Raw genomic sequence first — 15,418 nt, 5'->3', positions numbered from 1 at the left:
AAGGCAAAACAGCTGCAACATAACAGCAGTCCAGTTTATTTGCAAAAACAACCTAATGTTTTTCGAAAAAGGAACAAAAATGGATGGGAAACCTATGCCCCGCGGATTTTTTCTTGTGTAAATACATAACTATGAGAGGTGAAGCTAAGGCTTAGTTCCCTGGAGAAAATGTCTACAAGGATGAACGTGATAAGAGTGAGGATGTAGGAATAATGTGATGCTTGGACAACAAGCAAGAGAGCAGGAGCCAGTATACTTCACTTAACATGGATTAACAAAAAACGGCTAATCCTGTAAGAGGGCTCTTACTGAGAGTCTTACGGAATAAAACTACGATTCAGAATCAGTCAAGCTGCCAAACCAGAAACTTGTTCTGATGTACTTGAGGGAAAAAAAACCTCCCTCAATTTAAAATGTTCGAAGGAACAATCGCAGCATACAGTCTATGAACAAGAAAATAGCAGCATTCATTATAGGTCATTGAAAAATTCTCAGCAGAAAATTAAACACTGAAACCATTCTTTCATTTTTGAAGTTTTCTTCTAAAATGTTCTTTGGAATATATTAAATCATAACTTAAGCAAGCAAAGAAATTACATTTGATTTAAATCTGGACTGAAGTTTAAATCAAACTCCCCCCCCACCACCACCAAAATCCGAACCTTCAGAGTTCTCCTGTTCTCACATCCGATCCCTTTAATTAACAACCCACAACAGGACTGATATTCATTAATCCTCATTCTTTCTTTGACAATTTTCATTTTGACAATTATAGCTTCTTTGACAATTACCACCACACATGTCAAAGGTGTGTAAAACTATAAGTTCTTCTAGGAACTTAAAATTCTTGACATTTTCCTTGTTTTCTGTTCATTAACAAACTGTATGTCCTTTTGCTTTCATGATCTGGTGAACTCATTTCCAGAATTCTTAAAAAGATACATCATAAGAGAGTTTAATCTGGTAACCTTGAACTGTTGTTTCACTGGTTTATCGTGATTATTGAATTTGCACTTAATTTGCTTGCAGCTGCTTCACATGTGCTGTACTACAATTAACTCTTCTTAATCATGGTAAGATTTTATTTATACGAGATCACACAGATGTCTTTAACAACCACGATATGTGTGTGTTTTTTTTTACCTTCTTCTATATTTAATGACTATTTTTTTAACTGCCACTGTAGAGATCTGAAGGGCAGATGTCAGTTTTCTTAAAGATATGATGGTGTGAAACATTGCTAAAACCAAATTTCATATTTAATAATCTACTGTAATTCTCTTGGTCAGAAAATGGGTCATTAAAAAGAGGCAGATTACAAACAGTCGATCTTATTGCTTTTCTTAAGTGGTTTCTCTTGTAACTGAAATAAGGAATTGAATCCTTTTTTGACCTCTCTCTGACCTCTCCAGTAGCTCAGTAAACTCCAGAAATGATAGGAATCTTTCAAAGTGCAAAAGGCCACTGTGCACTCAATAAACCTGCTAATGAGTTATTGCCTGCCAGAAAGAGCTTTAAACTCAAAATGTGGCTCATAAAATAATTCCCCTTGGTGACGCAAGGGCTGAATGGTGAGCCTTTGCTATTTTGGGTTCATTTTTTAACTGACCGATTTACATTTATAATGACAATTGTAGCAATAATAATGACGCGAGGATGCCTCAGATAGCTATTGTTCAAGCTTTCTGTGTTGGGATACCTTATACATGGAGTTTGCATGTTCATCCGTGTTCATAAGGGCTTTTGCTAGAAGCTCAAGCTTGCTGACTTCCCAAAGACACTCTTACTATGTTAATTTTTGTCTCTAGATGATCTTGGTGTCTTGGTACAAGTGTCTCTTACAGCCTTGTACCCTGTGTTTCCAGGATAGGATACAGGTGTGATCTTTAGGAATAGGAATAGATGGTGTCCAGCTGTATATCTCCTGCACACTGGGCAATACAAGTAGCTTCCAATTTTCTACTGGCACTAGATTTATAAACTCTGCACACTGCAAACCACAGCAGACAAAATTCTTACTAAATCAAAAGCTTTCACACAGTTCTTCACACAGTCACATTCAAACTGTATATAGAGTGGGAGTATTATTATAATTTTAATTCCAGAAGGACAGAGGGAATATGTAAACAATCTAATGATTGAAAACACAGAAGCTCAAACTGATTCCCATATGCCCGGTTTCCTGTGAAAATGCAAAGAAAGCAATTCAGAAGTGTAAAAGTTCATTTGGCACTGTGGTAAAATGTCCTTTTTTAATCTGTTCCCTTTGCCTTTATTTTTATATATTTAATTCCATTTTTTTTCTAATAATTAAGGATATTATAAATAAAGACATTAAACATAATGCACAGAAACACATCTTGCATAAGGGTAAACACTGAGGAACAGAAAAATGTGGGCATAAAGTTAAATTGAATTGAAGTTAGCAGTTGCAGATGGAAAATGCTATAGAGGCAGTTTCATGATTTCTCCGATAACGCTTAAGGAGCACATTTTGAACCTGGACAAACACCAACACCAACGAATGGGCCTGCCTAGACCTCTTCAATGTACAGTACAGACACTCTGGAGCCCATTATTAGACATAATAGCAATCTTTTATTCTTGATAATATATATTTAACTCAAGGAGTGTTTCACAATACTTCAAAGAATTTGAAGCTTCAAGGACCTCAGGCAATGATTTTGGGAATAACTCTCTTAGCCATGTTCATTGTGTTCAGACTATCAAAGGGAGTACTGTATAAACATGGGTACATTTTTCAGTTATATATACTGTATCAACTAAGAACTGAATTTAATGTCAGCTGTCCTAACTGAAAAGGGCTGTAACACATAAGCATTAATCCAACAGAAACTGGAAATAAAAGAGGCTACTTATTTTAAGTGTTTATGTTGACAAATCATTTACATCTTCATGACCATGTGGGAAGCAATTTCAAAGGCAAACTAAGTTTTGGGGTAAACAGAATTTAAATCAGGAGGTGTCATGTTGAAATTTTATACACCAATAAGTCCTTATTTAGAATACAGTGTACAACTGTGGTCACTTTGTAATAGATATTATGTTGCAGCTCTGGGATCAGTCCAAAGAACAGCAACTGGGTGCATTAAGGTGCTGAAGGGGATGTCCTACACTGACAAGCTGACGGGACAAAATCATACGATTACAATGGGACCTGATAAATATATTTATAATCCAGCACAGAAGACTGTTTCAGAAAAACACTGAAAACATGAACCAGAGCACACAAGTGGAATCTACACAGACATACATTTAAAACCCAAAACAAAAGGCACTTCTTTACTCAAGGGGTTGTGGGATGACTCAAGGGTCATCAAGAGCATCCTCACCAATGGGATCACTGTTTGGTAACACCTCTTCTCGAGAAAGAAAGGCACTGCATAGAATGGTCAATATGGCCCAGAAGATCATCGGCTGTGGTCTCACAGAGATTAAACAGCTCTATGTGGACCGCTGCCGTGGTAGAATTCTGGCCATCACAGAGGACAGTCAGCACCCCGGGAATGAGCTCTTCACCCCACTGCCCTCAGGCAAGAGATACAGTATAAGAGCATACGGACACTTACCCTTAGATTCTTCAATATCCACAAGCAGTGCAATTGGCAAACACATTTGGCCAGGCCCCTCGGACCACACCTACACCATCTACCTCATTATGATTTCTTATTTATTGCACATCTCCAGTCATTGTTTACACATCTGTATTGTTTACATTCAAACTGTTTACTTGTTTACCTGTAAATTGTCTACTGTTTGTTTGTATGTTGTCTTGATGCACTGACTGCACTTTGTGTGTTTACACTTGTTTAAACAATCGAGAGACTTTCTATAAGTTAGAATTGTTGAAACCGATACCCTGGGTTCTTTCAAGAAACAGTTTGATGAGATCTATTAACTACTTCAGCTACTAACTATCCAATGGCCTCAATGACCTCCTCCTGCTTGTTACCTTCTTGGAAAAATAATTAATTCTAAAGAATTTTCATTTCTTTCTCACATTTTGAGCTTAACCTGCTCATAACATTTGAGAAGGAACAATGAAGTGGGTGAGCTCCTTGGTTGTATGTGTGATTTAAATTTGGCAAAAACTACCCGACTCGCAACAGAAACAAGGGTAGATGTCTTACCTTTGACAGACCTCCCACCTCCAAATAAAAGCAGATAATGAAGACATTCCAGGTGACCCAAAGAGCTGCCCAGATAGCATACTAGAAAAAAAATAAAACAATGTGTGAAATGAAATTGCATCTTGGCTACATTTCACAGCCCACCGCTCTCACACACAGTATTTTACAATATTAAGCTCAGAGACAGTTGTATCAACACGGCTCTAGGTGCCACAGTGAGCTTTCAGGTGAGAATATAAATGCTCGTACAAACATGAACTGCAAGAAATATATGATTCAGGCGTTGGCTTTGCATTAGGATTCAGGCCCTGGAAATAAAAAAAGTAAAATTATGCAGAACGTGGATTCTTCTTCATGTACTAATGGTGTTCCAATCATTTAAACATTTTGGATGTTTCTTATTCCCTCAGCTTCTCACTATGGTCATTCATTCACAGACTCACAATGGTGCTCCTATACATGCAGACACAGGTATTTATAATTTATGTTTGCAAATCTAAAGTTTGAGCTATTAAACATCCAGCACAGTAAGGAGTCTCCAAATGTCCCAGTTTGCATTAATATTCTCATCAGGCTAAATCCAAGGTGAAACTTCTTCACTATGTGGATGGTGCATGCCAGGGGCACAGATGCCTAAAGGACATCCGATTGAAGGTGCATACCTTTCAATTGGGCCAAGACTCGTATCATGAGCACTGACGGCTGTCAGTCACTTAAGCTTTTGCCAAATTGGGAAGAGGAGTTCAGAGGAGGACAGCATGAAGATTTCGTGACACCTTTTCACAGTGTCACACCCGAGCCAAGTCGAGCCCTTCTTGCAATATTCAGTGTGCAAGCTGTGCTGAGAGTGTGATCAGCAGACACAGGAATAGTGTGGATTGATATTGGTCGATAATGAATGTCAAGGTCCTGTTTGTTTTTTGCTGAATGCAAAGCTAAATGTGACAAGCCAGCTAAACAGTCAGTCTTGGAAAACTTCAGAAATAGCTGAGTTAACACTTTGTCCACCTAAGCTGAGGTTTTCAGTGATATATAACAAATGCTAATGACAGTAAACCTTATTGAGACTGTCATAATATAGAAAGCACTTAATGTGGTTAGATGAATTTAAAATATGATAATGGTTTTGTATTATAATCTTGAGGAAGTGGTAGTCCATTCCCCGGTGCTTTCTTAGCAGTCTAGTATATTAAGCCATATTAAGTGTTTTGCACATGAAGCAAAACTGTATATGAATGAAATCTCAGACTTCTTAGTAAAATATAGAGAAAGGTTTTATTTTTAAACTAAACACCAATCTTTAATGAGTATGAGTATGTAATGTGTTGGTGCTGTTTATTACTCCTTTAATAACATGTTAATAGGCTGTTTCATAGACAGTTACAACAAAGATGTAAACTAAGGTGTGACCAGTGAAAGAAAAATAACAGTGAATCCTAATTTGTCTTACAGATAAAGGGAATCAAAACACTGTCTTGAATCTGTTACTTCACTGTGTTTAACCATAGCTGTGGGCCACAGATCAATAGGTCATAATAGAAGATACACAGTAAATAATCAACTCCACCTATCATTCTGATTCAATATGCCTTGATCTCACAGCTGATAAAAGTAGTTTTTGCACAAGAGTTAAAGATAATATATAACTGCACTGAAATGATTCAACATCATTATTTTCTACTTATGCGGTTGTATTTCTGTGAACTCGATATCCTTACTTCAGGAAATGCCTATTGTCAGATGTTCATGTTTTTGTGTTATCAATGCTAAAATAAAAAGATCCAGTAGCTCTTCTCATTTTACTACAAGTTTTCCTTGACTCTTTCGCCCCAGCCCGGACCCAGCCCGGACCCAGCCCGGACCCAGCCCGGACCCAGCCCGGACCCAGCCCGGACTCTGGATTGTTTTTGTGGCTGAGGTCTCATTCACTGGTTCTGGCCAGCAGAGGTGCTCCACTGCGAGAAGACCACTACTGTCAGGTGAGATGGTTCAAGCAGAATTACTGCCCAGGACTCTCAAAGATCAAGTTTCCAAGTCAGTACGCCCCACCCCTTTGCCATAGTGAGCTTGTTAGCTGCTCACAGTGGCCCAATCAGACACTCAGATATATCTGCTAGACTGGAGACTGAATCCCAGGTCCGACCATACAGAACATACTGTAGCACAACTGCAAGTTCAGCCAAGATCTCTGCAATCCAGCCTTGTTGCTGCATGAATACAACCAGAACAGCACTTTAAATTTATTGATACTAAACAAGTAATTATGCAGTCTATGAAGTTTTCATACATACAACATATTCTAATTGTGAGGGTGCGGAATGTCTGTACAGCAGCATTCAAACTCAAGTGCTAAAAGTGTAGATGATAGCAGTTCATTCAATAATGATTCAAAAAGTGATAAATGACCAAAGATAAAATAAAAGCACATAACAGATGAACTTTTATCGGAAAATCTGGATCTCTGGCAGCAATGTTTTCGATTGCAATCCGATTTCTTCCATTGGCACTCCATCTTTTTTATCTTTAAATAATGAGACAGCCTTGCATTCATTACCTGTCGGAGAACACCGTTTCCTCACATGCCTTAGTGTCACCAAGGTCATGGCTACAGATGGAACGTTTTTCTAATAGCATGTGAAAGAGAATAATATTTCTGACAGGAAGCCAAGGACCAGAACTTTGTGATAAGTGATTTTGCATTTTGCAAAGGATTTTACTCAGAGGTACTGGGCAAATAGCATGAGATGAACACAATTTGTTTAAAGTTCATGGTGAGGTTCATATTTAAAAGACACATAACATTTTACCTTTTACACAGAAATAAATCAATCATTAAAAGCATTGCATTTTGTAGCTGTTGCAGATAAGATAACAGTCACTACAGAATAAACCTACCATTAGTAGAGTCTTCTGGTTTTACCAAACGTAAAAGAAATTGTCTCAAAGGTACCGTTTACAGCAACATTTACACATATTTCATTTTAATAATTTCCTTTTGAAATGCTGCAGTAAGAAATTCAGTGAAGCATCTTTGCTTATGCAAATGGAGTTTGCTAATAAGGTCTCATTGTTTGTGCCGAACAGCAGATCTTTGTTTGCTAATTCTCAATCTTATTTGCCAATTAATACTTATTAGCAGTTCTTTAAGAACTATGGTAAAATACTGTTCAACAATGTAATGTTGTTATTTGTGGAATAGAAATTCAAAATACAACCAAAGTGACATGAAATTGAAAACAGCACCACAAAATAAGGTCAAAAATAATTTATGCCATTTTGAAGTATTTTCTACCACATTCTAAAAGTGAGACAATCAGAATATTTTTTTATGCTGGAAACATGTTATGTGACATTCACAACCTTGAATAATTTAGCAGTAAATGACATTCCAAGCTCTTTGGCCTTAGAATGTCTAATAGGTAACCAATAGTTATTTGAATGACAAAATCTTCTTGTTGTAGGTGGAAGCTTTCAAAGTTAAAAAAAAAAAAAGCTGAGCAAAGTATGGAGAATACAAATAACCAAAATCAAGATCTGGACTCCGGAACAGAGAAGTAGACTGTACTTCTGTACTGTACTTGTTTCTGCTCATGCACTATAAAAGATAATATTGAAAGAACCAGCAAAATGCCCTGCCATATATTTTGGGTTTTTGCTAGTTAATTTAGACAGAGAAGGGGCCCCTCAAATGTTTATAAATTCTGGAAGAGCTTTTCTTATAGCATGCAAGTAAATCTGACCATACAGTATGAGCTTTACTTCACATTATTTAGTTATGATCACACTGTACCTCTTTCCCCACCTTTAAGCATTGAAAAAGTGAAAATGAAGAACACGAGTTATTTTAAGACGATGCCTGGTATGATTAATGCATGCACTAAGTAAAACAATAATTAAGTCTGAAAAAGAATGTGATGTGATCCTAGGAAACACAAGGTGCCTTATTGAACAGTGAGCTTACGAGTTGCAGTACTTACCACAATAATGTACCGAGGCCTGTACTGGATGGTGCCAAACAGTCCCAGAATGACGATGATGATGTGGAAGAAGTTGCACAGAATTGGTGCCCATTGATAACCCAGGAAATCAAACACCTGTCTCTCCAGTGCAGCCAGCTGCAGAAAGGAAAGCACAAGTGTGAGTCCCCAACAAGCAAGAGCTCTGTTCCACACAGGAAAGCCTTGCTTCTCCAGGCCATGTGCATCTTAAGCCCCGGATCTTACTTTTTTTTAACTTTCCACATTCTAATTTCTTTGCATAGCAACTTTTTATTTTGCATGGAAGCGAATCTCCTGGCAGTCCTCCCAAACAGATTATTGCTTTTTTGTACTTTATCATTGCAGAGCCCCAGTGTATAAGGTGCTCTAAAAAATAAAATTATTTCAGCACCTAAACATGGATCCAAGCAGATGGGAAATGCTTTTTACAGAGACTTTTTCGTGGCAGGATAGTACAATTTTTTAATAATACTATAGGACTGGGCTTATGCTTTTGAAAAAGGAAGATGGTATTCTGCTAAACACCAGGAATAAAAGAGAAAATACAGTCCACTTAAAAATAATGTTCCTAGGATTGTTTTTCAAGTGTTTTCTGCTGCTGGATATCTTCCCATTGTAATGCAGTCAATTAATTCAGAACACCAGTCGTGTGTCACGCAACAGTAATTGAACAAGTATTCTGCATCCTACCGGTGCTACAATCCACTTTAACAAAAATAATTAAATCCACCTTCCAACTCCGAGAACATATTTGCATTCACTTAATTAACATAACATTCAAAAACAAGGTGGAAAATGACTCTTTTGAAGAAGAATATGCGTTCAATTAGCCTCCTTTTGAACCAAGAGTGAACACCAGACAGAAAAGGAAGGCCACATTTGAATCGGAAAAAAATAACTAAAAAACGAACTCATCTTTTGCTACTTCTTTCTGCATTCAAAATTGTGATCCACAAGCTCAGTACACACCTTTAATGCAAATGCTTAAACTGTACATAAGATTTACTGTGACTAGAAGAAATTAACTTAATATTACCAAGGGAAAAAATAATTATGAGATGTGTACTAATTTCCAATACTTTGAACCTGAACTGCTCAATCCTGGTTTTGGAAGCCCAGTGCATTTGTAGGTCTTCAAACACAGCTCTTAACAAGCTAAACCATCTGGTTACTGGTTAGACATCGCCGATTTAACAGCTTCTTTCAGCTCTTCAGTCTCTGCTGCTTTATTTGCATTTTGGGTGTTTTCAAGAGGCCTTGAAAACTTGCAGATATGGTATACACAGTTTGTGCAGCTAAGACCATTTATACTACAGGAACATATTCTCACCCTCTGATGATGGAGAATTAAAGTTTAAAATGCAAACCACAAATAACTTTTATTAAGATCTAATTACAAAAGCACTGCATTAAAAAGTATGACTGTTAATGCTATTTATGAGACATCAAGAATGCTCTATTAATGCTCCATGATTAAATAGTTATTTCCAGCACATTCAAGCTGTTACTCAGCCACAGGGGCTGAGATTAAGACTGAAACCTATTTCCCCCCTAGTGCTCCACTTCCTCCAATGGTTAAATCCATACCCCTTAATTGGCCTCCTTTGTAAATGCATCTACAGCATTAGGCATTATATTTGTGGTCAATCATACAGGAATGTTTTTAATTATAACACCCAAACTACTATTTAAGAAGCAAATCCTCTTTCCCCTTTCCACTGGATTTTAAAGAGCTACACTCTCCCAAGCCAGGATGAAAAGACTGAAATATAGAGACAGTCCAGCAAACTGGTTAATTTACCTGCAACTCAACTGACCAGATTCTGACAGCAAGGACAGTGTTATTTCCCTGTCTAGTACAGGTAGCTAGTCTACTATATAAACTGACAGGGGAATAAACTGGGACAAAGCTAAATAAAACTGCTATAGACATTAATACAAATCTAATGTATATGCATCAACCTCCTTGTTTCCTTTAGATTTTTTACAACAAAGGTCTCCTCTGTACAGTAGACCTATTAGGAGTCTATTAGGATATTAAAACAGTTCTAAAGCAGGTATTTGTAGTTTATTTTGCCATAAAAATAAAGATGTTAAATATGCAAATATGGCACCAAGAAAACAAGCATAATTCTTACTGACACATTGTATATTATAAACCTTCAGTTTACTTCACAAGCAAACAGCAAAGATGTGTGAAACATCCAAGTGGTGTATTGACAAGGAAAACAGAATTGTCTCCAGCTAATATTGAATTATTTACAACAAGTGACCAGCCATCAGAGCACCAGACATCCATAATGTATTTTCACAGGAAACAAATCCACCTTTTTACTTCTAGTCAGGAAAAGACATGAGTATTGTGCCAGAAAAATGGTTCGAGATTAGAAATCACCTTTTCTAAGGAAAAATGCTAAGGAAGACGCCCACTGCCCAAATCTCATCATTCTGATTTAGCGCTGAATATGCATCCTGACAAAACAGAATGCGCTCAGGGACTTTTGGTTTTAAAGCAGCATAGAGCTGCACAGTTTGAAATCGGTAAGCACTGATTACTTCTAAAGCACCAGAATAGGAGACATAATGCTTCTGAGATTAGGTTGTTTCTGCATTTACAAAACTCTGCTGAACGTGATCCAAAACAATACAGTGGAAAACCGATTTATAGACAGCAATAGTTGCCAAGATGTAAAAAAAAAAGAAGGTACATACAATTTCTTTCGTGAAATGCCCCATTTGTCTAACAATGAATGGATTGTAAGTAGTAAGCAATTCAGCAATCTGAGGGTTTTTGCAATAAGCAAATGAACTGTTAGCTACTAAATTGTGTGATCATTAACATCGGGATTATTGTGTCAGATTTTCATGCTGAGTGACACAAACGAGCGGCCATCCTGTAATGATGAAAATTAATTAAGAATGGACTTGTCTGGATGCTAACCATCTTTCACCATATGTAGATACAGTTTATACTGTAGAGGAAAGAGAATGCACTGCAGCAATCAGCAGTGAGCTAAGGCTATCATTCATATTGAGCTTTCTAGTTAGTATACCAGTGAGTTAAGCATTTGAGATGCTTAAGAGAAGCAATAAAAATAGTGCAACAAGTTATAACAATAGGATTTTGAAGTCTAAGTGATAAGCACAAGTTAAACATAGCATGACATATTAATACTGTCCTTTGACTATCTATGGGTCACCTTAGGGTACACAATGAATAATTGTGTAGTTCAGAAAACCTTGCATATTGTAGTTTTATTTTAATTAAAAGGCTATCCATTACAATTCTGTCCAGAATTCCTTGCGAAATATCATTTTTTCTATGGCTTGACTCAGTTTAGTCACAGTGAATGATAAGCAGAGAACTTCAAAAGACATCATAAGGTGGTAACAACCAATTATTTAAAAAAAAAATCTATAGGTTTCTAAATGTTTTCATATAGTGTTTGCTATAATAATTGGCCTCTTTGGATCAATGTATTCAATTAAAATTGAAAAAAAAACACCACACAGATAAGAATATAGCTTCTCTCACACAACAGTGAGTGTAAAGAGGTAAAAATACCAATATCAACATAACTGATTTAACCTTTAAGCACAGAGTACAAGCTACAGATTAGATTATTTTGCTGGGTCTGAAGAGATAAACAAAATGTTCTTATGCCCTATATATTTTCAGTTACTTTATTATCCATCATATTTGTAATCAATACACCAATTTTTAAATGGTGAGAAACAGTCTACTGTTACTGCTTTGTATTTTGGCATCCTGCTTTTACAAAAGTAATTATACCACATTAATCTAAAGTATTTTTACACATACATAAGATTCTGTCCATAAAACCAGGTAAATGTAGGTTCAACTGTCAGAAGAAAAAGGATTTGAAAATTGGTCTTGTTTTGAAAACACTTTTTCTAACAAGCACATGATGAAAGATTATACTACAGCAGAGAATTCCAGAAAACACCATGATGACTGTTGTAATGTACAGTAACACACTACAACCTCTTAGATAGTGTTGGCCTTGACCAAACACATCATTGAACAGCTGACTGTGATGCAGCGCATCTCCTTTATCAGTGGAACTTTTGAAACTCAGGGTTTGGATAATGATAAAAGTATTGAGTATCAACCACCAGCTTCAATAGACACAGTTGAGTGCTTGCGCAATAATGACTGTGTGAGAGACTCACTTTACATTGGACACTACCGGCTCTTGATTCAATAAAAACCTGAGTGAGCGGACCTTAATTACATTCGTTCAGAAAAATCCAAATCACCTTACATTGCAGACATCGATATAGATTACTGATTTCACATATTAGGAAATATAGCCAAAAGCTATTCATATGAATAATGGTTCAGCCATTACTTTAACAATCAAAAATAATGCACTACTGAAATAGCAAAAGCCTCTAGTTCAAACAATGGAGAAAGGAGGATCAATGGAAAATAAGATGATGTGGATGCATATTTCGCTTGGTTCCTGGTACATATTGCCCACAGGACAAGGGATCAAAATAGCACATCTCTTTGTTAAGGTAGTGATGCCTTAAGATAACAATATACTGTAGACAAGTACTGTACAATTAGACGTCATTAACATTGTATCTTTACAATGATGAAAAGAATACCATAGAGCACAGCTACTCAACTTGTTGCCCTTGCAATCTGCTCCATTCCAGGAGCTATAAGCCTCTTAATTATTCAATTAATGTTCAGCAGTAAAAATCTAGCAATTAAGAAGCTGGTTGTATCCACATCTGGAATGAGGCAGCTTAGAAGGGACTTAGTGAGAGTTCAGAAATGAAGTGCAACAAAGCACCTGCAATGGCTACAGTCTGACCTCACAGGGAGCTAGCATTTCAGGGAAAAAATAAATGGCAACTCCATTTATTTCCAAAGGAAACACTTCAGATTAGTTCTTTAATTCTCGGTAGCACTGACACTCCCTTCTGTCTGACACAGCTTCAAAAAGTTCAGTTTGCTCTTGTGGAAGCTGAAGCTGTTAAGAAGCCTGAGGTAATGTTGATAATAAAATAAAGAACTGTTATTGCAGCAGAAAGAAATACTAAGTATACAAATGAAACTGAATTTCGTACATGGAGCAAACGTCTTCTAGTATCACCTCTCCATAGCCACGAGCAATCATTGTTTCATGTATTCTCACTCTGACATTTTATATTTGAAATTCAAATAAACATTAGTCTCAACCCACAGTCCAATTAAATGTTCAGGCCAGGGGCAAATATTTCATCATAAAGAGATTACTCACCCATGCTGATATAGAAAGGCTTATCGTTCAGTTGACTAGAATATATTTTGTTTTACTTGTACACTGTTTATTACTCACTGTTCTGCTGTTGTTTACAATAAAATTAAACAATTATATAGACAACAGTGCACATTTGCTGTACTCTATACTCAGAGAACATGATGTTAAACTTTTAATAAAAACTAAGATATAATGAAGGATAAAAGGTCTATGTTAATAGTAAATAGTAGGATTCATTACAACTGTGATTAAAAAAACCATAGCATCATGGCTCTCCTCTCCAACTTCTCGTCTTTAAATCGAGGATAAGCTATTTTTTTTCTTTTCATACACAATCTAAGAGCTTCCAATGTACAGCAGCAGAAAGTAAAATTTAATCAGAGATCAGTACCTACCAAAATGAATGTTTAAACAGGTAACCATGTTAAAATGTGAAAACAGAGTTTCCAGTGTCAAGCAAAATTGTGATTTATGAAGAACAATATTTTAAACTGAGATTAGAAAATTCATCACATGTTCCTTACACATAATGCATAATGGAGCCTCCTCAGAATACAGCTTTTAGTAGCTGTTATTTCTGGGGTAACCGGCTGAATGTAACCATATGCTAAATGTTTTATTTTGATTATTCAATAAGTTTCTGCTGATATGTTTCCCTTAAAACAAATGTCAAATAACATAGTGGACTTGAGCTTCAAACTAACATTTTTGCACCTTTGATTTTTCACACAGCATGGGGATATTTTAATACAATTTAATTTGCTCTAATTGCTGCCAAGAGAAAGTCATTGATGTACCATATTAACAATATTATTTCTTCTTCCAGTGTTTCATTAAAGGCATTCAACACTGAAAAGACTGATTGGGAGGCACTACACAGAAAAATTAAATGATTATGTTTATTTGAGTTTGAATGGAGACATTGCATGGCCTTGACTTTGATAGAAAGCACAAGCAAGTGGGAATCACTAAAGTGAAAACATGTAGTCCATTAGCTACCTGAGGGACTAATTTAGATCCAAATGAGGAGGGAACATATTACTGGAAACTAAAGGAAGGGGTGCTTTGAGCGGTTTTATCAGATTTGTCCATAGATTAGCCCTCATGCCTCACAAATCATCTTCCATAATGTACTGTACCTTTTTCTAAATGGATCTTGTCATCTAACTCCTCGTTTAGTAATGTTTCAATAGGTCTGTGCCCCCCTCTTCCTTACTCGCAAAAATTGTAGAAGAGCCTTTTGCAGTCAAGCATCATGCTATCCTTAACATGATTGTAATGATGCTAAAGAATGATAATTTTTGAAAACACTAATGGAAAAGGCTTTAGGTATTCACACAGACAGGCATCTGTGCAAATCCTTTAAGGAGTTTGATGACTTTAATCTCAGGCATCATCGGTGAGTTATGATCCGGTAATTTAGAAGATTAGCCAGTTACAGCACACATGCATCTTCCTTTAGAAGGCTCTCCACACCCTGTTTTGTATTTTTTAAAAACATTCATAAAATATACTTAAACATGTTTATTTAAAAAAAATATTCTTTAGGACATCTACTTAAAACAGTATGCTATAACAAAGTTCATGCTACTTCCAAATTCTGATCCGGAAATAATCCAAATATTAAAGGTAAACCTGTTTTACCCCCAAGTAATTAGCTGTGGAAGATAACTTCCATATCTGATCACACTCTGCAAGAAATGTACATCTTTAGCAGTGTAGTGTGTAATCGTTATTGCTTTAAAGACTCTAAAGTTAAACTTCTATGCAAACCATGCATTTCTGTAAATTACCAAATAGAAGATCCCCAAAATCTGCATCACTACATTAAGCAATTTAAAAACTCTTAAATAAAACCACATTTTCTACTGTAAAAGACAATAGGCATTTTTCTGCATAACATAATGAGAGTTCCTGTCAAGCATCTCTCATTGTGAGTCTCAGATCTTTCTCAGCAAATCAATCTGTGCCTGAATTGAGATCTTCAAGCTAT

The 15,418-nt window shown here is 36.3% G+C and overlaps 1 protein-coding gene across 2 annotated transcripts in view; it reads right to left on the bottom strand.

Moving 5' to 3' along the window:
- Positions 1 to 15,418, bottom strand: part of nkain4 (sodium/potassium transporting ATPase interacting 4) — a 63,460-nt gene that overhangs the window by 30,027 nt on the left and 18,015 nt on the right. For both annotated transcript variants that reach the window (XM_015364994.2, XM_015364995.2), the window contains exons 2-3: positions 8,129 to 8,266; positions 4,152 to 4,232 (exon numbers count right to left, since the gene is read on the bottom strand). In XM_015364994.2, the coding sequence (XP_015220480.1) occupies positions 4,152 to 4,232; positions 8,129 to 8,266 (219 nt within the window). The remainder of the gene's footprint in view (positions 1 to 4,151; positions 4,233 to 8,128; positions 8,267 to 15,418) is intronic.

The sequence above is a fragment of the Lepisosteus oculatus genome, chromosome 16 (genome assembly GCF_040954835.1).
Source record: "Lepisosteus oculatus isolate fLepOcu1 chromosome 16, fLepOcu1.hap2, whole genome shotgun sequence".
Taxonomy (NCBI): domain Eukaryota; kingdom Metazoa; phylum Chordata; class Actinopteri; order Semionotiformes; family Lepisosteidae; genus Lepisosteus; species Lepisosteus oculatus.
The sequence above is the reverse complement of the archived record's forward strand: the minus strand, read 5'-3'. Positions and strand labels throughout refer to the sequence as shown.